At 34.0% G+C, this 27,781-nt stretch overlaps 1 protein-coding gene across 6 annotated transcripts; it reads right to left on the bottom strand.

The window, feature by feature from the left end:
* Positions 1–42: 42 nt before the first annotated feature.
* LOC111705967 (uncharacterized) lies at positions 43–27,781 on the bottom strand. Of its 6 annotated transcripts, none has more exons than XM_023478684.1 (25): positions 27,701–27,781; positions 26,998–27,060; positions 25,570–25,613; positions 24,562–24,633; positions 23,859–23,930; positions 22,819–22,913; positions 22,612–22,686; positions 16,355–16,429; positions 15,946–16,031; positions 15,384–15,495; positions 14,394–14,509; positions 13,875–13,993; positions 12,865–12,996; positions 12,592–12,644; positions 11,968–12,108; positions 11,292–11,373; positions 8,835–8,884; positions 8,370–8,457; positions 4,641–4,679; positions 3,525–3,585; positions 3,275–3,327; positions 2,799–2,963; positions 1,333–1,443; positions 432–542; positions 43–213 (listed from the first exon to the last, which is right to left on the bottom strand). In XM_023478684.1, the coding sequence occupies exons 1-24, from the start codon at positions 27,776–27,778 to the stop codon at positions 524–526; spliced, it is 2,001 nt and encodes a 666-aa protein (XP_023334452.1). In that variant the 5' UTR covers positions 27,779–27,781; the 3' UTR covers positions 43–213; positions 432–523. The 6 variants fall into 6 exon arrangements, with proteins under 6 accessions (XP_023334452.1, XP_023334456.1, XP_023334454.1 ...); XM_023478688.1 differs by having other exon boundaries at positions 43–239; positions 453–542; XM_023478686.1 differs by having other exon boundaries at positions 453–542.

Here is a 27,781-nt window from a genome sequence, read left to right as displayed (position 1 = left end):
TATCACAATGCATATCATTTTGTAAGGATTAAAAAGTTTTTAGTTGAATGTCAAAAGCTCATAATAAATAACGTTTTTTGTTTTTTCCAAAAAATCGTCAATTAAAATCATCAAAAGCTAATAAAAAATATTCAAAATATTTGGTTCTTAAATCAACTTAGCAGAGGTCAAATAGGTCAAATAGGTCTAAAGAAATCAGGTACAATTGGGTTTCTATGGATGGGCATTGTTTTAGAGGTCCGTTTTTAAAAAATGTACAATCACAAGAATCTAAGATCGATTCTATATTTCATATTTGTATGCTTTGACGAAAGATTTTAACTAAAACGATGGGTGAACATTTATGGTAAACATTTTGACCAGTGAAAAATTTAGCAAAATGAAATAAAATCAAATAGATTTTGATATTTGAAACAGCTGAGATTCTTAACCCTGAATGCTTAAAAACGGACCAAACAAAGATGCCCATCCTTATTTATACGATATATCACAAACAAAATCTAATACTGGACCAGAATTCCAATTATCTGAGTCGCCCAGTCCTAAATATACTAAATTAGTACTTAGTAAACAAATGTAAATTAAACTTCAAAATGAGAAAATGAATGCAAGCAAAACTTAAGATTAAAAATACTGAAATTAATAAAAATTATTTCAACAGGCAATTAAGAAATATTATTGAGGTGAGATTCTATGAATAGCAAGAAGTGGTTTAAACTAAATCCGATTTTCTATTCAAACCTAAGATAATAAAATAAAATCTGAAAAATATATCAGGAACGGAAGATCAGTCATAAACTATTCCTCAACAAATTCTAATTCTCAATTATGCCCTCGCGTGAAGGGATGGGCATAGTTTTTGTTGACAAAGGAATGGTGTCGTTAAAAAAAAAGGAACTAACGATAGACGAACGCCTTGGATCATACTTGTGTAAGGGCATTTTCCCAAGTATCAACTTCCCAAGGACATTTTCCTTAGAATGCAATTTCTCAAGCAGCAACTTGCCACAGCGCTCAGTCCCTAGCCCATCCATCATTGCAGCATACAGCGCTGCAAGGCCTAACCTAACCTTTGGGAATGTGCCACATGGGAAAATGCACATTAGGGAAGTTGCAACTTTAGAAGTTGCACTTGGAAGCCGCCCTTGGTATAACACCTGTCCAGCTGTTAGTTAAGTGTATATCAAACAGTTTCTTATTTGATGGTTAATTTTCAAAAAATGCTATTCGTTGTGAGAACTGTGGCTGGCACTGTAAAACCAGGACAGTACGCCAAATGAATGATCCACTTCTAATGAAATCTATGTGAGCCCTACCATATACTTTGAATACCTGTTAGCTGGAAAAGTGGACTGAGTAAACCTACTGTTGTTGACCTCTGAACTACTCCCGATAACGACACTCTGGCTTCTGCGTCGAGACTGCATAGTCGCTGTCTCAGGTCTAAATAATAAAAAGATAAAAACACATTAAAGGGAGCGTTCACAATAAATTGGAGACCCCAGATTTTCGTTTGAGACTCTGAGATTTTTGTGTGAGACTCTGAGATTTTTGTGTAAGGCTCCCAGATTTTGGTGTGAGACTCCCAGATTTTTGTAAGAGACTCCCAGATTTTCGTGTGAGACCCAAGATTTGCGTGCGAGACCCAACATTTTCAGATTTTTATTGTAGACCCCAGATTTTCATTGAAGACCCCCACATTTTTGTTGGAGCTCCCAGATTTTTGTCGTAGACCCACAAGATTTCATTGGAGACCCAAAGATTTATATTGGATTCCCATTAAAATGATTAAAATGAATTTTCATCAAATATCTCCAAGATTTCTATTGGAGACCCCCAAGATTGTCATTGGAGGACTCCAAAATTTTTACTGGAGATCTCCCAGATTTTCATTTGAGAAACTCAAGATTCCCTTTAGAGAGACCAAAGATTTTCATTGGAGACTCCAAGATTTTCATTGGAGACTCCAAGATTTTCATTGGAGACTCAAAGATTGTCATTGGAGACCGTAAGATTTTAATTGGAGACCGAAAGATTTTAATTGGAGACCCCAAAATTTTCATTGGAGAATGGAGACCCCAAGATTTTCATTGAAACACCAAAATGTTTGTTTTAACTATCTAATTTTCATTAAAGTCCCACAATTTTTGTGTTTGAATAAAATGTTTTAAAATCTCTATCAGTATAGCTAATAATGGGAATAAAAGGGAAAAAGGAGTTTCACGATCACCCAATCACGTTATCTTGACATAAACATCTATCTGACTAACCACGTACGATTTCTGTGGAGTAGTCCTACAGAATTCAGGCAGTTAACATACAAAAAAAAACTCAAACAATCGGCATAATTCTGAAAGAAAACCTCGTTTAACTACACACATTTCTGCTGAATCATGAAAAAAAATAGGACTTCAAGCTACTAAAACTGCAACAAACTTTCAACTAAGGTAATTTCTGTGCTAAACTACAAATCTTTCCTTATATACAATATAAGACTGGTTCTAGCGAGTTTACAGAACAAATCTACAGTACACTGCTTCTTTCAGGGGTTGAACAGATTCAGACAGGGAATCTACAGGGGCTATATAGTCCAGAACGTCGTGCATGATCGCGTAATAATATATATAGGTTTAACTATGTCTTCCAATCCAATCTGCGAATAGATGAAAATGTCAAACCTATTAAAAACGTCCAATATATAACTTGTTTGTTTTAAAAATAAAACAATTTTGAGGACCAGGATTAAGGAAGCAAAAAAGATCCACATGGAACCAAATCCCAAGCAATTTTATGATCACCTGTTTTCAGGTCCTGTTGACCGGCCCAACCTGACAAGGCTACTTCTGTTATTGACTGCTAAGCTACGTGGGATGAAACTTCTGTGAGTGATAACACTCCGACTTCGGCGTCGAGATTTCCTGGTCTGTGACAGAGTTGGCTCACTTTGAGGTACAGCTGGCTTACTACACAAACACATATTCAATGTTTTGGAAGAAGTTTTCAATATGCATTTTATGGTTGTAGACATAATTTTATTGTTAATGTAAGTGACATGCTTTTCAGAAACAACATAGGAAACTGTCAGAATTAAACACTTTTGGGCTGAATAAAACAATATCATTCTCATAATTAATCGTTTAAATTGTACTGTTGGTAAAAAGGTAATTTAACTTTCAAAGACGTTTTCTTTTATTAAGAAATTGCTCCAAAATTATCAGATTCAGGGCAATCTTAATGATTTGTAAATTTTTTCTGAATTGTTAAATAAACTTACTTAGATTTCCTTGCTGCTGTATTAGTAGTACTAAACTCAGAAATGGAAGACAACTAAAAATATTGAAATAAAGATTAAAAATTTATAAACTAGGACTGAAATTAAATTTTAAGAAACTGAAAAATAAATAAGTTGCCTTAAAAGCTAGAATGAATGAGGTACCAATGTTTTCTCTGCAAAAATATTTCAATACAAGGTTTCTCTATAAAACAAATTTCATTTGAAGTTGCTATAAAAGTTCTTTTAAAACCTGTGAATATTGAAAGTTTGGATGTTGCAGATCTGAGAATGATTGACTCTTTCGTAAGGTCCTGAAAAAAAAATATACAGGGTGAGTAAAAAAAGTGTGATTTTTTTGGTATTCCAATGGCCCAAAAGATAATCCGTGAACTTTTTTTTCTCCCAAAAAAAAGTTCAGAAAAGCAAAAATGTGTATATAAATTATTTCTATCAAAATCTAAAATATTTTAATGATTGAATCAAAGAATCACAGAAAATTCGCAAAATTGTAAAGTCATTTAAATTCTCTAGTTCCTTTCTTCTTATTATAGTCTAAGGTATTAAATATAGGCTGTTCAGTTGAAACCTTAAGAACCATTGAAAAACAATTTTTTCGTAAAAATAATACATGAACTGAAAACTGCGAATTTTCTAATATTAAAAAAATATTAAAAAAAACACCATACAGGGGAGTTGCACAAAAAAAGGTACAATTTCGCACCAGGCGACGCAAATAACAGTTTTTTGACTCACCCTGTATATTATTTTTGATTTTCTCAAAAAAAGGTTAAAATTCTTAGCTTTTCAATTAGAATTATTTTATATTTCAGGGTTTAATTTATAAAATAAAAGTATCATATTTTAGACTCTTCTCCTTGGTAATACAGGGTTACTCACAAAGGAAGAGACTTCAGAGACGATTATATAGAATTTATACTTTCTATTTCCTTCTCGATCCATGATGCCTCACACCAAGCTGCACAAATTTTAAGTTAAAATAATTATCCCATTGGTTCTGACAACGAGGGATGCTTCTAAGTGGTCATAGGGTAACTCCCCAATTATCTCTGAAAACTTGTCTTCTCAAACAATTTTGATTAATTGATTGAAATCCTATTTTTCTCAAAAATTTTCCATGTTAACAGTCAAATCTCCAGTTCCAAGCAAGCTATAGAAAAGAAAATATTCCTAGAATTTTCAAATCAATGTAAAGAAGTTCTTTTTCATACCTCTTACTCTTAGATGTAAGTTAAGTACTGAAGACGTTAAAATGGCTTGAAGTATTTTCCTTTGTGTGTAAGACTGTACCTCTGCATTTGAAAAACTATCAATCCTGATTTGTATTAGAATTCTGCATAAAACTAACCTCATACTTCTAGTAGCTGAACTGGGTATTCTGGAAATCCTTAGAAATCGTTAAAATTAGGTTTGGGTAGGTCAAGATGTGTTTCTATTTTTAGCTGAATGGTTCATTCTTTTTCCAATTGTTTAATCCCCATTCCATCCCTGTTCTGTTCTATCCTAGGTACTTCGTGTACTTAATTGTTCCGATATTTTAAAGAACGTGTTCTAAATCTTCATTCTTTTTACAGAACAATAGTATTGTTTTTGATAATTCTGTTCGTTGAGAGAAAGACCGATCATTTCCCTGGAACGATGCCCAGTCCTAGGTCTAGGACAAGATTTACCCAATTGCAAAAGTTTTAAACCATTTAGAGAAACTTAAGCTACATATCTTTTACAATAGTTCAACTTGAAGATTTTAAAGTCTGAAATACCCTGAAGACAACAATTGAAGTCTGTTTCATCAGCTGAATTCAAATTAGGGTTGATCAAAACCTTCAGCTTTAAATATACAATTTAAGATTTGAGCTATTGAGTAAGTATTTGATTCAGCTTTAATATTGTTGAGCAAACTCTATTAAATTTATTAAATTCAGGTGAATCTAAAACATATTAAAATTGTTTGAAACTTTGTTTAAAATAACCAATAATGAGAAACCTTGCATGGTTTAGCTAAGCTAAAGTTGCCACTAAAAAAAATTATTTTCAATTGAGGGATTGGAACTTAGGGACCCCCTTTAATGTATTAACACTCGAGCTAAAAAATAATTTTGAAGAGGAGTCATGGAAGTTTGTAGTAAGATTTTGACTCCACTGGAGACCACCGGAGGGAATTCATTTTCACTGGAGGGGTTTACTGAATAACACCTATATGAAATCTAAAGACAACAGTGACTTTGAAAGATTTAAGGAATGTGAAAAACAAGTTAAAAAATCTATACGACAAGCAAAGCGCAAATTTGAAAAAAATCTTTCCATGAAGGAGAACAAAAAGGCTTTTAATTCTTATATTCGGACAAAAACCAATTCTAGAGCTGGAGTTGGGCCCCTGAAAAAAGGATGGTAAGCTTGTCAGTGATAATAAAACTAATGCAAACATTCTTAACAGTTTCTTTGGTAGTGTCTTCTCAGACACGGATCCAACTGCAACACAAGTTAACATTGATCAACAAATTTTTGGTGATCCAGTTTCAGAAATAAACATCTCAGCAGGGGATATAGTAAAAAGATAAACAGATATAAAGCAAACTCTGCTGCTGGGCCTGATAATATCTCAGCAAAATTTCTCCAAACATTTAACTCTCAGGTTTCCGTTCCACTTGAATTAATTTTTAACAAGTCTCTTCAGGCTGGTGAAGTGCCAGCTGATTGGAAGTGTGGCAAAATTACTCCAATATTTAAGAAGGGCCCAAAATCTAATCCAGGAAAATACAGACCAGTGTCTTTGACTTCAATCCCATGTAAGCTTTTAGAGTCCATCATTAAAGACAAAGTAACACAGCACCTGTATGATAATTGTCTGATTAATAGCTCACAGCACGGATTCATGAGAAAAAGATCTTGCCTTACTAATCTATTAGAGTTTTTTGAGAGGGTCACCAAGGAACTTGATGCTGGAAATGACATGGATATTGTATATTTAGATTTTGCCAAAGCCTTTGATAAAGTTTCCCATACTAAACTCTTATATAAACTGAAATCCTATGGAATTCAAGGTGACATTTTAAAATGGATAAGTAGTTGGCTTTCAAATAGGAAACAACGAGTTGTTTTGAACGGTGAGTTTTCAGAATGGATACTGGTACTCTCAGGGGTACCACAGGGGATCGTATTAGGACCTCTCCTATTCATTATCTTTATAAATGACATCGATACAAGTGCCTTGAACATAAGTGTTCTCAATAAGTTTGCAGATGATACAAAGCTTGGTCAGGTTATGAACACAGATGCTGACAAGGTTGCACTCCAAAACTGTTTAAATTCACTCTGTACTTGGTCAGATAAATGGAGTATGAAATTCAATGAGTCAAAATGCAAAATTCTCCATGTTGGTAAAAATAACCCAGGACATGAGTACTATATGAATGGTATCAAATTAACTGAATCAGATGCGGAAAAAGATCTTGGTGTTTTAATCAATAAATCATTGAAGCCAGCTAGCCAATGCTCTGAAGCTGCCAGAAAAGCAAATATCATCCTAGGTTCCATCTCCCGTGATTTTCATTACAGAGATGTTTTCGTAAATCTCTACAAAACCTATGTGCGACCCCACCTAGAATATTGTACAGCAGCTTTGTCACCTTGGACCGAGGCTGACTCAAATTGTTTAGAATTTGTTCAGAAAAGAGCTGTTCAAATGATATCAGGACTTACTGAAAAAACATATATGGAGCAACTGATTGAGTTGAAGTTGCTTTCTCTTGAAGAAAGACATGAGCGGGCCGACATGATTCAGACATTTAAAATAATTCATGGATTCTGTGATGTCAACCCTGCAACATGGTTTAGAAAGATCAACCACAACAGAGTGACAAGAATGGCTAATGACCCTTTAAACTTGGAAATACAAAACTCCAGGACCAGTATCAGGAACAATTTCTTCAGCTTGAGAATTCCAAGAAAATGGAACTCTATCCCACAAGAAGTTAAACAGTCGACTACAGTGAATATCTTCAAGAGAAGCTATGACAAGTTCAGACAGTATCCGTGAGATGCTGATGCTAGATTACCAGTTACAAAGTCTATCAGAACCATCATCAGCAACTCCAAGTCTTTAAAGACATCCTCATTATAACTCTACATGGGTTCCTGAGGATTATTCAACAATAAACAATAAATAAAATAAACATTGGAGGGATTCAGATATATTTCCAGGGGGTTTATAAATCCACTGGAAGGATTTATAAATCTTTCCAGGGGGTTTATAAATCCACTGGAGGGATTCCGATATCCTTCCTATGGGTTTATAATTCCACTGGAGGGATTCTGATATCTTTCCAGGGGGTTTACAATTCCACTGGAGGGATCCAGTTATCCTTCCCAGGGGTTTATAATTCCACTGGAGGGATTCAGATATCTTTCCAGGGCTGGGGTTTACAATTCCACTGGAGGGATCCAGATATCCTTCCCAGGGGTTTATAATTCCACTGGAGGGATTCAGATATCTTTCCAGGGGGTTTATAAATCCACAGGAGGGATTTAGATATCCTTCCCAGGGGTTTATAATTCCACTGGAGGGATTCAGATATCCTTCCTAGGGGTTTATAATTCCACTGGAGGGATTTAGATATCTTTCCAGGGTGTTTATAAATCCATTGGAGGGATTCAGATATTCTTCCTAGGGGTTTATAATTCCACTGGAGGGATTTAGATATCTTTCCAGGGTGTTTATAAATCCATTGGAGGGATTCAGATATTCTTCCTAGGGGTTTATATTTCCAATGGAGGGATTCAGATACCTTTCCAGGAAGTTTTTAATTCAACTGGAGGGATTCAGATATCTTTCCAGGGGGTTTTATAAATTCACTGGAGGGATTCAGATATCCTTCCTATGGGTTTATAATTTCACTGGAGGGATTTAGAAATCTTTTCAGGGGGTTTATATTTTGACTGGAGAGATTCAGATATCTTTCCAGGGGGTTTATATTTTGACTGGAGGGATTCAGATATCTTTCCAGGGGGTTTATATTTCAACTGGAGGGATTCAGTTATCCTTCCAGGAGTAATATATAAATAAGTAAACCATGGTAACCTGGATCTAGATGAAAGAAGAGAATGATCATCATATTGAAATCTACTGTCTCCAGCAATCATGGGACCAGTTCTTAAACTGTCATACTCTAAAAACATTATGTAAAAATGTAGAAGGTTCTAAATCAAACCTACAATAAGGTAGCAGGTATTATATTTGTTAAATCATGCATTTTATAAAGTTAATTTTCCAGTTTTTTGTTCGTTTTCTTGCTGAACGATCATTCAATAAAATCGTTTGTTTAGTAAAAACCCATTAGTTTACAATTAGAATAATAATGATCTCATTCAATCTTGATTAGACAAAGATAGTTCTAATAATGTTCGCCCTCAGAGAAATCACAATTAAAAATAACTAATTTTTAATGAATTAAACAGGGATATCTCATACAATTCTCATCAGACAAATGTTAAAAGGGAACTGTTGTGAATTAGACATGCTACAAACATGCTTAATGTTATGTACCTGTGCTGTTCATGCTGGGAGCAAAGTCATCTCCATCAAGATTTGGGTTTCTAAAAAAAAACAGATTTAATGAACAAGGTTTAAACATGTTTCGCGACCAAGGTCACATGACTTATTTAAGAACTTTCCCTGAGTTAACTGGTCTGCCCCTGAAAGAAGTACAATGTTTTATCACTGTTCTATTCTGTGAACCTGGCCAGAGACTGGTTCTACATATTTTCAGGGAAAGGTCTTAGGTATAAGTGTACAGTCCTCAGTGTTGTTAGAGAAATTTTTCGAGTCAGTTCCGTTATTTTATTCCTTTTTCTGATATTGCTGTAGAAATGAGCTCAGAGATTAAAATGAGCGTTTATCTTTCAGAATATTAAAAACCTTGGTGACTATGATATATATGTGTTATGTTTCTTGACAGTAACATTGAGGCAAGTATTTATTGATACCAGGCTTGCATTGAATTATCTTTGAAGTAGTAAATATCCCATATTAAAATATATTATTCTTTGTTCCTACTGAATTATCCTTTTTACGTCTAATTATTTCATTTAAAAGAAAAGGGACTGAATGCTATGATTGTACATATTTCCAAATATATAAACATTTTTATCATTTGTCATTATATTGTGCTGGAACTTTGTTTTGTTCCAGATTGAAGACTTTACTACTTTACAGATAAATTAAAATGAGTGGTAGAGAAGAGTACAGATCAGCCCAAGATAAACTTATCACAGTATAACTGAAAGGTCAAATAATTAAACAATATCGCGGTTGGTTTGATCACCAATTACACATTCTTACCAGTTTATAGAAAAGCTTTTAGAAAGGAACATTTCTTGCAAATTCCTTGAATTTATTTTTTATAAGCCAGTGGACAGACAAAAGTAACATTAGCATTTTAGCATTTTCCATAGTAATTTTTACAAATATTAGTAAATAATTAATAAAATTTTGATTTTGTGAGTTTGAGATTTCCAGAAAAAAAAATTTATTTTTCAATTTTTGAATTTTATTTTATCCATCTCAAGAGCCAGTTGAATACCATAATATCCCTCCATATAGACCATAACATCCCTCCATAGACCATAACATCCCTCCATAGACCCTAACATCCCTCCATATAGATAATAACATCCCTCCATATAGACCATAACATCCCTCCATATAGACCATAACATCCCTTCATATAGACCCTAACATCCCTCCAAATAGACCATAACATCTCTCCATAGACCCTAACATCCCTCCATATAGACCATAACATCCCTCCATATAGACCATAACATCCCTCCATATAGACCATAACATCCCTCCATATAGACCATAACATCCCTCCATATAGACCCTAACATCCCTCCATATAGACCATAACATCCCTCCATATAGACCATAACATCCCTCCATATAGACCGTAACTGGGGGAATTGTGGATCAAGTTGGTCTAATTACCTGGGACTTGCACTACTTTCCACAATGATCGGAACAACACCATTTGATCTACAAATCAAACAATTAATCATTTAAATCTAACTGTAATTAGGATCTATAGACCCCCTCAGGAATTAAGCACAAGCCTGGCCCCCCTGTCCTCCAAAACTTGTAACAAAGAGCTGTACCACCAACTTACCTTTCACAGCTTTAAATTAGAGTTTTAAAACCAGTCAAACTAGCATCCCTAAGTTTTTAAAAAATTTTAAAAATTGTTTTAAAAACTGGAAATTAAGTAGATTAGAAAATGTATTTACAAACACACAGATGATAGTGTGCCAATTTTCTGACAACATTTTCTTCAATGCCATTTCCTCCTTATCATCAATGGAAATCCTATACTATTTATTACAAGTGTCTCATTTTCATGAACCCCTGCTTTCAACAAGAGCTGTAGGGAAAAATAGTAAAATCTTATCTTTAAAATTAAAAACAGCTATCTTTGGTTAATTAAATAACAGATAGGGAACTAGATGTCGTCTTTTCAAGATTTTGATGAAACCCAATAACCTGTGTACGAGTTTCATCGAAATATTGAAAAGACAACATCTATAGTGTCCTATCTATGATTTGATGGTGTATTTTTCGACCTACGCAAATCCACTTTACTCCACTTCTGACCTACGCCAAATCCGCTATATTACACATCCAACCTACAAGCATGCGTGGTTTTACAGCTGCGATATGGCCCCCTAGCCTGTCCTAGCAGTGGTGCTCAGCCCTCTAGCCTGTCCTAGCGGCAGCACTTGGCTCAGAAAATGTCTTAACCTAACCTAACCCTTGAGTAAAACAAAAATAAACAGCTGGCGAAGGATAATATTGCAGTAGGTGGTAAAGTTAGTAGGTCAGAAGTCCAGAAGAGGGGATGTTGCGTATAAACAATGTAACATTATCCTGTTAATTTAATTAAACTATGGTTGCAATAAAATGTTTTCCCTTCACTAGATTGTAAAATTTAAGCTAAAAGTAACCTACTTTGGTATTGTTGAGGATCTAGTATTTCCAAGGTTGCTGGAAGTAGAAGAGGCATTTGACCCCTTTTTAACAGGCCTCTTACCTAGAAAATTTTTTTTGTAAGATTGAAATTTTAAAAAATTAAGTTGTTTAAAAATAATTATCCAAATTTTCATGTTCAAAATATCATTTCCTTTGATTAGTTTTTACTAAGTCTTGCATTAAAAGTTACACAAATGTATATACTTCAAACAGGAAACTTGGGAGTTTCATTCAAAGATACAAGCTTAACCTGTCACAATGCAATATGGGGAGGGGGGGCTGTTTTCTGGCCCCCCATTGGTTTTTCTTGATAACTTAAAAAACGCCCAAACTTCATTACTTTTTCAAATTCCATTATTGTGATTAAGTTCTGCAAACAACATTTTTTTATGCCTTTAGGTTAGGATGGAAGCAGTCAAATGGCTTGTTGATTAAAAAAAAAATAGAAATAGACAATTAATTTTTTAATCGTTTTTAGCTAAAGATCTAATTTTCTTTGATGAGCTGGCCTTGAAAGGACTAAACACATGTATCCCACTCCCTAATCTCACTCATAAGGGATCAATCATAGGGGAAACAATCCCCCCCCCCACCATCTATTTAAGACAAAAATAGCCTAATCAGATTGGGGTTAAATTTCCGGCACTGTATTAACCTGTACTGTCGTAAAATCTCTCCAATATTCTGTCTACAAACACCTCCAGTGGTTCATCATACACATGCATATTCATCTCATAACGTAGAATCCTCTCACACCTCCTGGGAATAGAGTTAACCTTCTTACGGTCTTTCTCCTCTGCAACATTTACATGTATAAATTATGGGAAATAGATAACTCAAAATAATCTTCTAGTTTAGGATGAAGAATTAGGGTAAGGAAGCCCAACCCTAGTTTAAATAGCAAAATCCTAAACTACAGACTGCTGAAAAGAAAGTATTTGCAAAGACTTTTTGGGAGCTTGTGTTTCCAAATATTGTTATTTAGAGCTATGTTGTTCAAAAGTATGTCATGGTGCCCCCACCCAAGCTAAACAAGACAGGTGCTAAGAAGTCCAATGTAGTAATATTAATAAGATCTGACTTCTACATTCAGCCTATGGCCTGGAATGCATCCTGGGTAGCAGACACAACTTTAACTTTTATGATTGGTTAAAATAATTTAGTCTTGTAATTCAATCAATCAGGAACAGAACTTGGCTCAGGGGCTGAAACTTCCACTAATTGCTATTTTTTCCAGGAATGGTCATCCCATAGCCCCTCCCTCCCTTCTACAGTATACCTTTAACCATTTGATTTCCTCTGGCCTTGAACAGTCTATTAGGGTTGCTCATTCTAAAATATCAATTCTGGAATTTAAATAAGTAATTTAAAAACAATCTCAATTTTATTCAGTCAATTACATTAGTTACATACATAATTGAAACAAATATTTTTTTCATTATATGATTCCAGTGTTTACTTGCTTAAGAAAATATGAAAATTCGACTTTTTTAAGATTCAGCTTGACCCCTTTCATTTTTCGTAAACACTCCCCTTAGATAATGAGTTTTACCTTTCAATGAGCTCCTCTGATAGATTCTCTAGATGAAGAAGATCCCAAATATCTTCCACAAGGTTCCTGTTCTGCTCAAGAAACATGACAAGGATGTCAATCTCCTTTTCAATCAGGTCCAAGTTCTCATCTCTAACATTTAAGTAATAAGTTAATAGAATAAAGATTGATAAGTAATAGGTTAATAGAATGTAGATTGTCAAGTAATAGGTTAATAAAGTATAGATTGTTAAGTAATAGGTTAATATAATATAGATTGTTAAGTAATAGGTTAATAGAATATAGATTGTCAAGTAATAGATTATTAAAATATAGATTGTCAAGTAAGAGGTTAATAGAATATAGATTGTTAAGTAATAGGTTAATAGAATATAGATTGTTATGTAATTGGTTAATAAAATATTATAGATTGTTAACTAATAGGTTTATATAAAATAGATTATTAAGCAATAGGTTTAAAGAAAATAGATTAACAAGCCAAGGATAAAAGTTGATGCAACAGGGATAAAAATTTTATTCAAGAGGTTGCTATAACTACCTTTTGTTCAAATCATGAATTACAATTTAAATTCTAATGAATCTTTGACTTTATAAATTCGTGACTCAAGATTTTAACCAGCAGCGGGTACTGGGTTACCCACAAAGGATGACTGTAAAGACGACATAAATATGACGAGCCAACATTAATTTAAATGCTTTACCTTCAGTAAAGTTTTTATATACCTAGTTTAATGGTTTTGTAAAGAAAGAAACAAGTTTACAGTAGCCAGGAACCATGATTATTAAAAAATTTAAGGAAATAGACTAACAAATTTTCATACAATGATCTCTGAAGTCTCATCTTTAGTGGTACCCCAGTAGTTCAGGGACCTAACTCAAATCCCCCCCACACCCCACCCACAAACCTTTGAAATTAATTTAAATCATTTCAAATACATTTATACTCCTTACAGTTAATACAGGTGAACAGAACATGTTACTTAATAATTAAGTGAAGAACTCATACTTACAAATTGTCTGTAGAAGTTTTTACAATAAAATCTTCAATCTCCTCTGGGCTCTTGAACAGCTGATGCTGGATTTTTTCCAGTCTTACCCTGGCACCAGCAACAAGCATATCCATGCTTTTCTAAATGAGAGAAATCTAAGACTGGTGCTAAAAGTTGGGATGATCATGGTCATCCGTCATTGTAAGCACAGGTAAAGTTTGAAGATTTATAATATCTATTAATGCAACTGTCTTGTTTTATAATGCAGGACAATATTTTTTGGCTGTGATTTTTACTTTTTTTTAAATGTGGAAATCCCAGCCAAAAACATAATTTCCCAAATAAAAATTCAAATTCCAAAAAATGTGCAAATCTTTAAATCAAATCTGCAAAATTAAAAGGGAAACCTGCTTTCCTGGTATAAAATGTTACTTATTTGTCTCTGAACAAATTGGAAACTATTTATACCAAAGATCATGAACTTTTAAGTAAAAATGCAGGATGAAAATTCACTCAAATTGAATGCAAGTTTGTGTGTACCTGTTTCAAAACAGTGACCCTGCTAAGCTCTTCTTTTATATCCTGGTAGTTGGATTCAGACAGCAGATCTTGGATACCAGACACAGCACCAGTGGCCAAGGCCAGTCGGTCATTCACTGTAATATTAGTTATATAGACAAGAGACTATTAACTTATTCGATATCATTTTAAAAGAGATTTTTTTTTGTCCCCAGGACATGATCGGGATGTTATGATCAAATCTAGGAGTCTGGACACCAATCCAGTTAATGGCTGTGGACAAGTGTGCTTAACTTCAGTGATCTAAAAAGAACTGGTGTCACATGCTCTCCACCCCACCCCTGAGTTTTAACTTATTCGATATCACTTTGTTAAAAATGAGTCAGCTGGGACATTAATTGGTGAGGGATGGCTGACATATCTACCTGTCCTTAACTACTTCACTTCAGGGTCAAATTCTCAATTGCCAAATCAAAATTTGAGATTTTGGACCCTTTCAATTCTCAGTCATCTGATTTAGACACATATGCAAACAATTCCAACAAATTAGAGCACTTCAAATATTGGATTTATAAAGCTCTACTCTTATTTCAAGGATAGTTCAAAATAAACTTTCAATTTAACCAGCTACATGGTTGAACTGGTTTAGTTTTACAACTTCTTGTAAAACAAAATTCATTGAACCTTTTTTTCTGGAGTAAGATTTAAAAGGTAAGAAACAGATTTTTTGACAAATAATAATTTGTCATTACTACAGTAACAGGTTAGTTCTTTATTTTGCTTTATATTGGAATAAATGATCAACTTAAATTATATTCTTAAACATTTAAAAATTTCAATAAACATCCTTCCTATCTCTTCTTTTTAAATTGTAATATATATTGTTCTGCAATCAGTTGTAGGATAAACCTGCATATTTGATATTAGATTTAACTTCCTTTAAACTAATATTTTAGTTACAACTCTTGAGTTTTTTTTAAAAACAATAAGGATATGCTTCTAGTCCTGCACCTGGAATGTTCAGTTTCTGGTACAGATTATTAATAGAGTACAGCATTCCTTCCACCTCCTCCATCCTTACTTCTCGAAGGTTTTCCAGTCGCTGAAGCTCTGTTTGCACTTTCTGAATTAAAACATTTTTCAGAATTACACCCCCCCCTGGGAGGAGGGATAATGATTCTCGATAGTTTGGAGGAAAAAATGGAAATTTGGCATCATTCATTGGTCTTCCCCTTAAAAATCATTTATCTTCCCCTAATAAGCAAATAAAACCCTAAAAAATGTGTTCACAAACTGTACACTGAATTAGTAAGAATATTTATTAAAAGGTTTGCTCAAGAATTTATTAAAAGAGGAGTTGGGGAACTTTAAAGTATGACTCTATCCTCCACATATTTTATCTTAATGGATAACCATATGTTTCCTCCATGAATTTACTATCTGTATTTTAATCTGGGCAATGTGTTCTAAATAATGGCAATAAAAATATCCTGAGTTTGGTGGTTAACAAATATGACCTAAAATCTCCCTGGCTAAAGATAAAGACAATTTGTACTCAAATCATTTTTCTTACCTTTAGATCAGCCTTCTTGATTGACCCTTCTGTATCTATAAATGCTAAAACGGAGGTTACATCCAGGTCTCCATAGCCAAGAATATCTAAAAGGAAAATTTTGACAAAAGATCCAAACAATACTCAAACATTTTAGTATTTACTTTCCTCAAATAAAAATAAGTAACAAATAGGGTAAGCCATTCCTTTTTTAAAAGCATTCTTTTTAAACTGACATAGGTGAACTCCATGGGTCATCATTCCATATTTTTCTAAAATTAACTTAAAAAAGCAAGACTTAGATCATGCTTTCTTGATAATTTTCCTGCTTGCTGTTTGGTGCTTGGCTATATAGTATTCCTCATTCAAACAAGATGAAATTATTTAAAATTAAGATAACATTTTTTAATAATTTGAATTAAAAACTTACACATTAATTGGTTTATGCGCTCAGTCATGGTAAATATTCTAGTCTCTCTGCTCTCCACCTCTTTGTTCAATTCATCTAAATTAGGAGACAAAATTGAATACATAGATACACATTTTTTAAATTTCATATAGCATATAGCAAAATGTAAGGCATTCCGTCTACTCTTAAGACATGGGATTTTTAAGGAATCTAGGTACAGACACAAACACACAATTTATTGTAGTCACAAAGGTTTCTTTATTCTAAAAAAAAAACACTCATCACATTTCTACAGCAACGTCAGACAAAGGGATGAAACAGTAACAAATGTGACTTGAATCTTTTTTTTAACTAAACTGAAGAAAATGTACGCTTATCCCCAAAGCCTTTCCTAGTTACTATATAAAACTGGTTTCCAGGCTGAGTTCACAGGATATATCATAGAGAAACTCCATAATCTGTAATCTTATTTATGCCATCAGGACAAGTGTAGGTGAGGCAAATTCTGAAGCTCAGATCAGACAAAGCACACTGTTCCGTGAGGACTATACCGACATCTGCCCTATGGACCTAGAGGCCCTCTGCAGATTATCCTAAAAGTAAACAAGTAAATAAGCACAGAGCTACCCAGGGTTAACTCAGGGAAGGTTTTCAACTAGATTGTGAAAATCAGTTGGGAAACATTTACCAACCCAGAAAAAGAAAATTGATTGATCTATTGTCCAAATTTCACCCTGCAACTTGAATACAAACTTGCTTGATTGATTGTTGAAATTTCACCCTGTGGCTGGAAATCATAAGCTGTTGACTCATAACATAACCAAAGGTTTAAAATATGTCCATTTAAAGCATCGCTGTTTACAATTAAATCCAATTAAATTCAAGAAACGTACCTACACTTTGTTCTCCTAAACCAAAGTAGGGATCTCTAACTGGAAAGCAACTTCATCTTTCTCAGACACACCCTTGATCTGCACATCATAAGAGCAGAACCTGAAACAATCAGATCAGGGCACCCTCTTGGCACCACTCATCCTCTCCCTGGGTTTACCAACCTTCTTACATACAGAGCCTGTAGCCCCATGAACATTTTTTAGAAAGTGAATATTTGCAAATTATCTTTTTCCCATCTCATAATCTGAGTTCTTTTCCCTTATGTCCATTTGACAGCCCAAATTTTTATTTTGAATAATCTTTTTGTTTGTTTATATTCTTTTGATTTTTACATTTTTTTTATTTTTTTAATCGATTTTGATGGTTATTATATCGTTAGAACTGACGAGGGTCAACCCAGACCGAAATATATTTTCAATAAATGTGGAACTAACATCTACTTTTTTACTCTACAGAGGTTTGGTCCATCACCATCACTGAATTTTAAATCATTATAAACTCCACACTGGTTACCTGTCAGATGAGGACATCCTCCCTCTACTACTCTTGGCAAAACCTGTCATCATCTCAGTCTGAGTAGGAGCATTCTCTTTCACCATCTGGCGGAACTCTACTCCTTCCAGAGATAACACAATCCACTCTAGCAACCAATTTACAGCAGACAACTGGTCACACTCCAAGTACCTACACAGGACATCCAGATCTGGAAACACATCTCATAACAAAAACCCAGCCAGGATTTGATGAGAAGAAGCCTACAGCATAGAATCTCAGAGCAGCAGGAATATCTTTCCACCTCAATCCCCACAGATCATCTCCTCTGTGGATACCGTTTTGTACAGTAGAGTACCAGTTTGGTTCATTAAAGTACCGTGAACTTGAACTCTCATTGCAGGCAATTCTTGGAGTGAAATTTGTATCCTGGTACTAATGCCTGAGTGGTTAAACCCCACTACAACCTAGCAGGCTAGCTTATATCAGTTACAGAAATCAAGGAATGAAACTCCTCTACTCTCCAAACATCTCTCCAGATTGCAAGTTCCGTAGACAGGGGAATATCACATGGTAAATCCTAGATCCCTTGATGAACAGCCACCTCCTCCAGCAAGTACTCACCCTTCCAGTTCCTCTTGAGATCAAAGGAGATCATACATGCCCAGGTAGGGAGGGGGTGCAGAGGGGCCAAATTATTTGAGATATCACGGGAAGAATTTCATCTTTCATTTTTAACAGAGTTGCAAAATCACAACACTTGGTGTCTCTTCTCATCTTTTATAAACTAAAAGTTTATTGTAGTAAAATGAAATATTTCAACTGACATAAATTTTTCCGATTATAACATGCATGAGCATAGTATAGAAAAGTTTCACATTGAATTTTGTATTGTATTTCTCAACAACCCCTTTTTGGAATATCGAAATTTTAGATATATACAGGAAGGAGAATTCTTACATTTATAAACACATTAACATAATTGAACATTATTTAGACTTGAAATATCACTTTGTGATATGAAAAGTTTAAAGTTTACATGTTCAAGATGTTTAATGTAAAAGATATAAACTAAAATGTTTAGTTTCTCAACATTTTGTAATAATTATATTCTTTTACACAATATATTTTTATATTAGAAATCTATTATGTATCCCCCCCCCTTTCCCAGGGTTTTTAAAAATGTTATTTAATTAGATGGGAGAAAAATTATTTTCCCATGTAAAAATCCCGTGTTCATCTTGTGAAATAAACTCAGGTTATCACCGTGTAAAACTCGGTCCTAGACCCGTGATCAAATCGTCGACAATCACCTCGACAGCACGTGAATTATCACGGGATAATGACGGGTCACTCATGTGAAATACACCAAATAATCTTGTGTTCTTCACGGGTTTTTGTTTGTTGGGTATATATTATCATAAAAATGCAATTTAATGAGGATCTGTCCTATAGTATACAAGTATAAAGATATCAGGAAGTACCTGGATGTCTTGTACTCCTCCTCTGAACTTGTATTCAAAGGATGCAGTCAGAGATTTAAACAAAATGGAGGAGTTAGACAGGGATGCCGGCTGTCTGGCCCCTTGTTTAATGGAACTACTGATCTAGGAAATGAGGACGTTGACCAGAACCTCATGTAGAAAATAAATGATGAAGTTGGTATTGCTGAAGGTCTTTTCATGGATGATGAGTTCCTGGCAGCAGAGGGCTCGATGGCCCTCCAGTACCAAGTAGACAAATTGATTCCGAGATACATCAAGTGTGGACTCCAAATGAATGCAGCTAAATGTAAGACAATAGTGATTGGTTACAATGCACAAAGGAAGAAATACTTAGTGGATCCAACACTAGTGATTACTATTAATGGTGAGTTGGTACCTTCTATATTCCAGGAGGAAACCTATAAATATATAGGAGTCAAGCTCGGTACAGGCAACCCAAGACAAAAGGACATATTTGAATTCTTGAGAGTTAAGCTTGAAAGAATTGACAAGTCCTGTCTAAAGCCTCAACAGAGAATGCTAGCACTGAGGCGTCACATTATACCAAGTTTATACCATATACTCATTTTCAGCAAGGCGACTAAAGGTAGCCTAAAGACACTTTATAGAAATATACGATTTTTTGTCAAAAATATGGTGTCACTTACCCAAAGACACCCTTAATTCCTTTATACATGCGGAAATCAAGGACAGAGGTCTAGTGATCCCCAATCTTGGCCTGAGGATTCCTAGGATGATGATGCAGAGGCACATGAGACTTAGTGCATCTCTTGACCCTGTAGTACAAGCAATCTATACCTCAATAGCAGGTCAAGCAAGCGTTACGAGAATACATAAACCTATTCGATTTAATAATAAAGATATTGACACAAAGAATTCAGAACAAAAAGCATGGTCTGAGGAGCTTTACTCTAAAGTGGACGGTAAAGGCCTCAGGCAACACCAAAATTCAAAGATGATCAACAAGTGGGTAACTGATTGCTCACTGAAAATCTCTGGAGCTGATTTTGTACATGCAATCCAAGTTAGATCCAACACCCTGAAGACCCCGGCAAGAGCGGCTAGGGGTATAACCTCTGTCGACTTGATAGACAAGTTGCCAACTCCAACCATATCTTCCAGGTGTGTCAGGCGACTCACAGATTGCGGGTGAAAAGGCATGACAAAGTTGTGGACATGTTAAAGTCAAGCATGTTAAAACGAGACTATATCACCTTTAAAGAACCGAAGCTCCAATACAAGAAGACATTCAGAAAACCAGACCTGATAATCTCAAAGAGCGGGAAAGTTATAATCCTGGATCTTATAATATGTGGTGATACGGCAGATCTAAATGAACGTAAAATTCAGAAAGAAGTCCTGTACGGAGAGGAGGTGCTCCTAGAAGAAGCCCGGAGGATTGTTAGAACACATGACCCAGGCATCCAAATCAAGGAGACCATTGCCCTTGGGGTTCATATAAGTTTCAGAGGATCCCTAGACAATTTCACATGTCGGTTCTTGAAGAGACTGGGAGTTCCCAGGCGATTTCTGAACTTGATAATTGTGAGGACTCTTGTAAAAACCTACAAGATGTTTCAAGCATACTTAAGGATGATTTCGGCGGCAAGATAAGGAATTGCACACAGCTTAACGGAACCCACTAGGAGGGGAAACAACAGCTCCTATAAGTTCATCAGGCTTCAGTGGGCTTGGCCAGGTACTGTCTTTTGGTACTCCCGGGCTCAAGAAAGTGGAGACCTGCTTCCAGATCAGGGACACTTGTCCCTTGCCCAAAATACACACGTTACTAAGATCTAAGCACGAGGTGGCTGGAGCCAAAGGTCAGATTCCACGCTCCACCCACGTGCATAGCTCATGACAAATTAATAGCCCTGGAATACAAACAATTCTCAAGTTTGAGCTTGTCTATACCATTTACCCTCAACAGTCTTCAATCTTTGTAGAGCACCTTAAATATAGGCATAAAAGGTAAACTTGACATTACTATTATTGGGAATAGGCTTAAGACAACGAGACAGATCATTAAATATATTGTTAATGATTCTAGAGATCCCACTATAATTCAGAATCAGCCATTTTTCATTTCAGTGTATGAATCAGACTTATTAATCAATTTGCTTTTAATTTCTTCAGACAGATGATGATTATACAATCTATTAGCTTTCTGGACAGAGTTACCCCAACCCAAATAAGCAATCTCAGCAGATTTAAGGAACTCATCAATAGTGATTTTAGCATTATGAGAGAAAACTCCCACATCAGCTGTATTCCCTTTTAGAAGTATTAATACTATGAATTTTTGCCTTTTTTTATAACTCCTCAATTCTCAAGCACCAATTCTCTGCAGTTCATTGATCAAACTGCAATATTCAGAATCCATTCTGGAGAATTTTGCATACTTCTAGAGAGCTTTTTGTATATTTCTCACAGTAGCATGATCACAGGGAACATCCACAGTTTTACACTTCTTGATCAGTGAAATGTCTACTGATTTGACATCTATTACATTCTGTGTAGGCTGACATGATTGTTTTTTGTTATGTTCTATCCCTTTCTTCACAATTTTACGCTCCCTAGTGTTACTTTCCAGGTTGGAATTGTCTCTCATCACCATATATCCCTCTGAGATTATCTGAGTGATGTAAGTGTTTATATTGCTTCACTTATCACTTATTGGGGTTCCCTTCCAGGAACCATGCTAAGTGGGGTTCTTGTCTAGGAACCTTGCTTATAGGGGTTCTCCTCATAGGATCTTACAAGAACAGGTTTAACACACTTCCCAGCTAGCCAAATTGCACAAAAAGAGCGCAATTTAAGAATCACTTTTCGCATTTTTACGTAAATTTTGCGTAGAGGTTTTGGCTCTTTTTACATCATGAAAGACGTAAAATCGCACACTTAGCTACGCAAATTTATTGGTTTTAGTAGACGTAAAATATACGTAATAATATTATACAAATTAAAGCCAAAAATGCGCATTTTTAATTTCTCAATTACCGAAAAATATGCAATATTTGATGCATGCAGATAGGCCATTCCTGAGTAGGTATGGTACTCTCTCTGAACTGTTTCCATTCATCCGGGAATACGGTTCAACATAGAGATTATAGTGTCAAGCTTTATATTTAAATGAGAGTTATAAAAGTTATACAAAACTTTTTGATAGAAAATCCAGAGCATTTTCCTAATAAAAATGTTTTATTTAAAAAAATTTAAAATAATTTAAAACCCAAATTTTGACTTCTAAATGATATACTTTTAGTTCCCCCCCTAGTTGCGCCACTGATCTCTTAATGCAATCAAATTGTCCAGCATTAAACTTCTAAGCTACAAAAGTTTTTCTGCATTGCATTTGCTTCAAGTTCTTCTTACGCATTGACTTACCTAGGTAATATTGAAGATCTCGTTTCTGTCTAGCAGTTGGAACAGATTTAACTTCCCATTCAGTCTCCTTAATTCCTTTAAAAATGTTTTAATTTATTTTGATTAATATGTAAATCGAGTTTTTATTGGTTTTAGTGAAGAAAGGGTTGTTTTTAAAAGAGTTCAAAAAAATTCTTTTTCCACAAAATTAATTCTGTAAGTATATACCTAGTTTATCTTCCAACTCCTGTTTTTTCTGAATCTGTTCCAGATAATCCCTCATCTTCTCAACCTTCTCTGCCTTTAGTCTACTAACCTCATCTCTAGAATACGACAATTGATAACAGGGCTGGGCAAAGTTCCATTCATGAAATGGAGGTTTTTGAAAATAAGCTGAAGAGTCTGTTTACGGACAGCAAAAAAATGTTGATTTTTAAATCATTAAAAAAATGGATCAGCCGTTTTTGAAAAATAAATTAATGTTGAAAACTAAACAGAAACAGATTTTTTGTAATTGCATGGCATTTAAGTGTTTCCATGTTACACTATTTTACAGCACTTCACACCAGTAATACTGGAATAGACCCTTAATGGCACATTAACTAGAAAAACCATCAAAGAAATAAAGTTTCACTCTTATACCCTCTGAAACTAATGGCTTGTTCCATTGTCTGTGTTTGTTTCCCATAAACGCCAAAAAAGCTGAACCGATTCAGCCCAAATTTTCAGTTGGACAATTTTGACTTTAAAAAAAAGGTCAACAATCAATAGTTTTGAAAATATTACAGTTTAAATAGAAAAAACTGCAATAATTAAGAATGATTAAAAATTGTTTTTAAATCTAAAGAAATTCTAAAGAATTCTCTATATAAAGGGTTATTTTCAATTGATTTTTCTTGAAGTGTGACTTGTGTTTTGTTGATAGAAACAAATAAGGAAGTTGTGAGGATTAAAACTTTTTAAAACTAGATAACAACAATTCTTCCACATTATTACAGGCTAAAAGGGTACCATTATGAACCGGTGAATCGGTGAATTGGTAAATTTACAATGAAGGGTCACTTGAAAATTACAACAACAGTCCCTTTAATGAGCTATGGAAATGTTCACTTTAAAGGGAGAATTATTGGAATTTTAGAACAAAAAAACAAATTACTTTATCTTTTTATATATCTACTTTTACCATAATGTGCCAACAAATATTATCCCATTCAACATTGTGCAAAGTGTCAACTTTCCCCTATCAAAAACATAGTTTTAAAGCTAACCTTATCCACTTCTCTTTTGGGTAGAGTTTTAGATCATCAGCTGCTTCTGTGATTTCATATCCAAGTTCTTCTCTAAACAGTTTACAAGTCATCCGTGCTAATATATCATCTACTTCTGTGATTTCACATCAAAACTCTTCTCAAGACAGTTAACAAGTCATCTGTGCTATTTAGGATTTCAATATGTTCTACAATTAAACAATTCTTCTTTTTACTGCGCAATATCATGAGGATGAGGATGCTAAAATATATTGCATCTTGTTGTTTACAAAATGTTCCAAAAACAATTTTTGCCATGAAAGCTAGTTTTACAGTTTTAAATAATGATTAATATTTAACCTTTAATTTATTGTTTCTTGCAGTGATAAACAGAAAACTATTAAATAGGAAGACGCCTTTGTAGCAATATTTAGTGTATAAAGTGCTGTTACAAAGCAAATAGTCTTAATGTACACTTATTCAACTACTAATTAAGTAAAATGGGTCTGTTTACACTGCACAATTCCTGTGTCCCATGCTTTTTGTAATATTTAAAGTCATAACTTGAGTCTGAAAGTGGACATCCTATTTCAGAGTTTTCTGGTTATCACTGAAAGATGTTTGTATTCTGCTAGCTCTGTCAACTATTATCTGTCAGCTGTTTTGCGAGATCTACATATCATGGTTAGTTTTCTTTGAAAAGCAAATAAAACCCAATACTTACAACAAGACTTTTCTTTCCTTGTCTTGAGATAGAATAAGTCCCTCAACTTTCTCTACATGGCCCATCTCAAGACTGTATAAATAAGATATATAAGGATTTGTAGGGAATTAATGTATTTTTCCGCTTAACAATTTTCGCGAAAAATATTTTTGCGAAACAAAAAATTATAATTAATAATTTCTCTTCCTTTACTTCACTGTGATTTAAAGGTCTCAAACTCTCAAGCAAAAATCGATGAGAATTTTGCCAATTACATCTTAAAAACTCAGGCTAAAAACAAGTGCTTTATAGTGCTAAAATATAAATGTAAATAGCTGTGGAAAAGCATAGTTAGAGCATGACAATAAAAGTCAAAGGGGTTGCGACACTTCCAAGTCAACCCTGTCATAAAAATTTATGAGACTTTTAATAAGCAGGCTAAAGCTATCTGACTTTTAATAATGTTTCATGAAAAATGCGAAAAATCAATTTTTTAATAAACATGATTGCAAGTAAGTGTAAGAAAAATCATGGTAATGCATGAATAAAATAAAGCAGGATGTCTGCTCACAATAACATTAAAAAATTTTTAAACAGGACTAAGGTAACAAAAGTGGGGAATTTCTTCAAGTTTTCCAATTTTGATGATTCCCTTTGATTCCCCAATTAGAGAGTTTTTTAGAGAGTTTTTTAGGGAATCAGAGTTGTGAGACTTATTTGAGAAACTCCTGAGAATTTCTCATCCAATTAGTTCCTAAGAATTTCTCTGGAAAATTTCTCCGGAAGTTCCTGAAAAATTTTCAGGATTTTGTAACCAATTTTTCTGATTTTTTTGGGTAACTAAATACGATACATAGTCAAGAAATTCCTTAGAATTTTTCAGGAATTTTTTCTGGATAAATTTCAAAGAATTTCTTTAAAATATTTCTCCGGAAATTGCCAAGAAATTCTCGGGACTATTTTACAATTTTTGGGGGGAACTGAGGAGGCAGTGTAAACAAAAATGCTGATTAAAAATATTTAACTTACTTCACAAGCTCTTCTCCCATCCTTGTCATTTTGTCATTCATAGCCTTAATATTTTTATAAAATAGAATCCTCATCAAAACTATTACTGTTTTTGTTAAAAATTGTTGCACCAGGGAAGAATTTTTGAAATTTATTTGTTGCATTAAATAATTAAAATAGTAACAGATTTGTATGAAAATTATGTTTAAAAAGCACAGCCTTGGGCCAAAGATATGGACCTAGGTATAACGGTAGTCGATAATATTATACAATGAAAACACTTACAAGTTTCATTTTAATTTGAATAAAGCTGCTAAATAACATGGATTCAAAAACATGGAAGTCGAGGGAATTTATCAATTAAAAAGCTTCTCTCTGATTATTTGTAAACTTGTAATTTTAAAAAAGCTTGTTAACAATCAAAACTGAAATAAAAGTTGTCTTCATAGTAGTTATACAATCAAGAAGAAGACTGAAAACATCAATCCAATTTGGTTCCATCTAGCGGCCAATGTTATACAAAATTTTAGTTTCCATATTCGCCGCTTGTACACACTGACTAGATGTGGCGCTGCATGTCCGGTTATTGACAGACCACTTATAAATAGAGATAGGCATCGCTTTTTTGAACGAACAAAGTTTTTGAGAACAGACTATTTTTTTCGGGAAAAAAACTAACAATGGACGAACGAAATGGATCGTTAAGAAAAATGAAAAATTATTGTTTTTTGAAAACAAATAAAAGAAAACAAAAACGAACAATTTAAAATTGTTTGAACAAACTTGAAAAAACGTTCATTTTTTACTTAGCCAACGATTTTTGAAGAAATTTTTTTTAAAACACTCCAGTTTTTTACTAAACAAGCGATTTTTCAAACAAAATTTTTGAAAAAATCATCTTTTTTGCAAAACAAACAATTTTATTGAGCATAAGATTCTATTGAACAAACTATTTTACTGAACAATCCTTCAGTGAGAAAACGAAAGAAATATATGTAAAATTAAAGATAAATTTGAGAACAAACAAAATCATTTTTTTAACGTTTCAAAAAACTAACAATACTGGTCGTTCACGAATGATGAACAAACAAAATAAAAAAGAGTAGAACGTGCCTATCTCTACTTATAAAGAGACTGAGTGCTCATTTCTTCTTATAAAGAGACTATGAGTGCATATTTCAACTTATAAAGAGACTTTGAGTGCACGTTTCTACTTATAAAGAGACTATGAGTGCCCATTTCAACTTATAAAGAGACTATAAGTGGCCATTTCTACTTATAAAGAGACTATGAGTGCCCATTTCAACTTATAAAGAGACTATAAGTGGCCATTTCTACTTATAAAGAGACTATGAGTGCCCATTTCAACTTATAAAGAGACTATAAGTGGCCATTTCTACTTATAAAGAGACTATGAGTGCACATTTCTACTTATAAAGAGACTATGACCTGGACATAATGCTCTATTCTTGAATCCAGCCTTGCAGGAGTAGGACCAGTCTTTTCCCACATCTATAAAAATATAATAGTAAACTGAATTTTTGTGCACTGTATGTCGCATATATCGCAAATTTTTATAGGGGAACTCAGGAGAACGGGACTAATCTTAGCTTGGTATTAACATTCTAAGTTAAGTAGATCGACCTTTATAAATGAAAATCCAGACAAAACTGGGTTCCCATAGCTAATCTAAAATATTTTTACAATAAAAATAAAAGATAAAATATTTCAATTGGATGGTTTTAGTCTTTGCAATACTTTTAGGGACTGAAAAATGTAGATTTATTTTATATGCAACCCTTGTTTGTCCGTCTGTTTGTTTGTTCGATGATAACTCAAAACCCCTTGATTGATTTGCCTCATATTTTGATTAGGGAACTTGGGAGACCCGCGGGAATGTTCTTAGCTTAGTTTTAAGATTTTAGGCTGAGTGGGTCGACTTTAATAGCGAAAATGTAGTTTCTTATTAATTGTTTCTAAAACAAATGAAAATCCCAAAAACTGTTGATTATCGTTTTACCAAAGAGATAATAAAGATTGAAAGATAAAAGATTGAGCAATATTAATAAAATAGAATATGGGTGCGGTGCATAAAAAAACATCATATAATTGTGACGAAAATCCGTTAAAAATCTGGTATTTAATGATATACCTTCTCAAGCTCACGAATGGTCTGCCAAAACTCCTGATTTTGTGAAAGAGAAGATCTGATACGACTGGAGAACGACATTTT

The sequence above is a fragment of the Eurytemora carolleeae genome, unplaced genomic scaffold (assembly GCF_000591075.1).
Source record: "Eurytemora carolleeae unplaced genomic scaffold, Eaff_2.0 scaffold541, whole genome shotgun sequence".
Classification (NCBI taxonomy): Eukaryota; Metazoa; Arthropoda; class Copepoda; order Calanoida; family Temoridae; genus Eurytemora; species Eurytemora carolleeae.
This window is presented reverse-complemented; position numbering and strand designations above follow the sequence as displayed.

What these genes read in the sequence shown, in the direction of transcription:
- LOC111705967 (XM_023478684.1), bottom strand. Translation starts at nt 27,778, where the DNA reads ATGTCGTTCTCCAGTCGTATCAGATCTTCTCTTTCACAAAATCAGGAG. An exon ending in GCGCATAAACCAATTAATGT is followed by an intron (nt 16,032 to 16,354) that starts GTAAGTTTTTAA and finishes TTTTCCTTTTAG; the next exon opens with ATATTCTTGGCTATGGAGAC. An exon ending in TCCCAGCATGAACAGCACAG is followed by an intron (nt 8,458 to 8,834) that starts GTACATAACATT and finishes TAATGTTTTTAG; the next exon opens with AGTATGACAGTTTAAGAACT.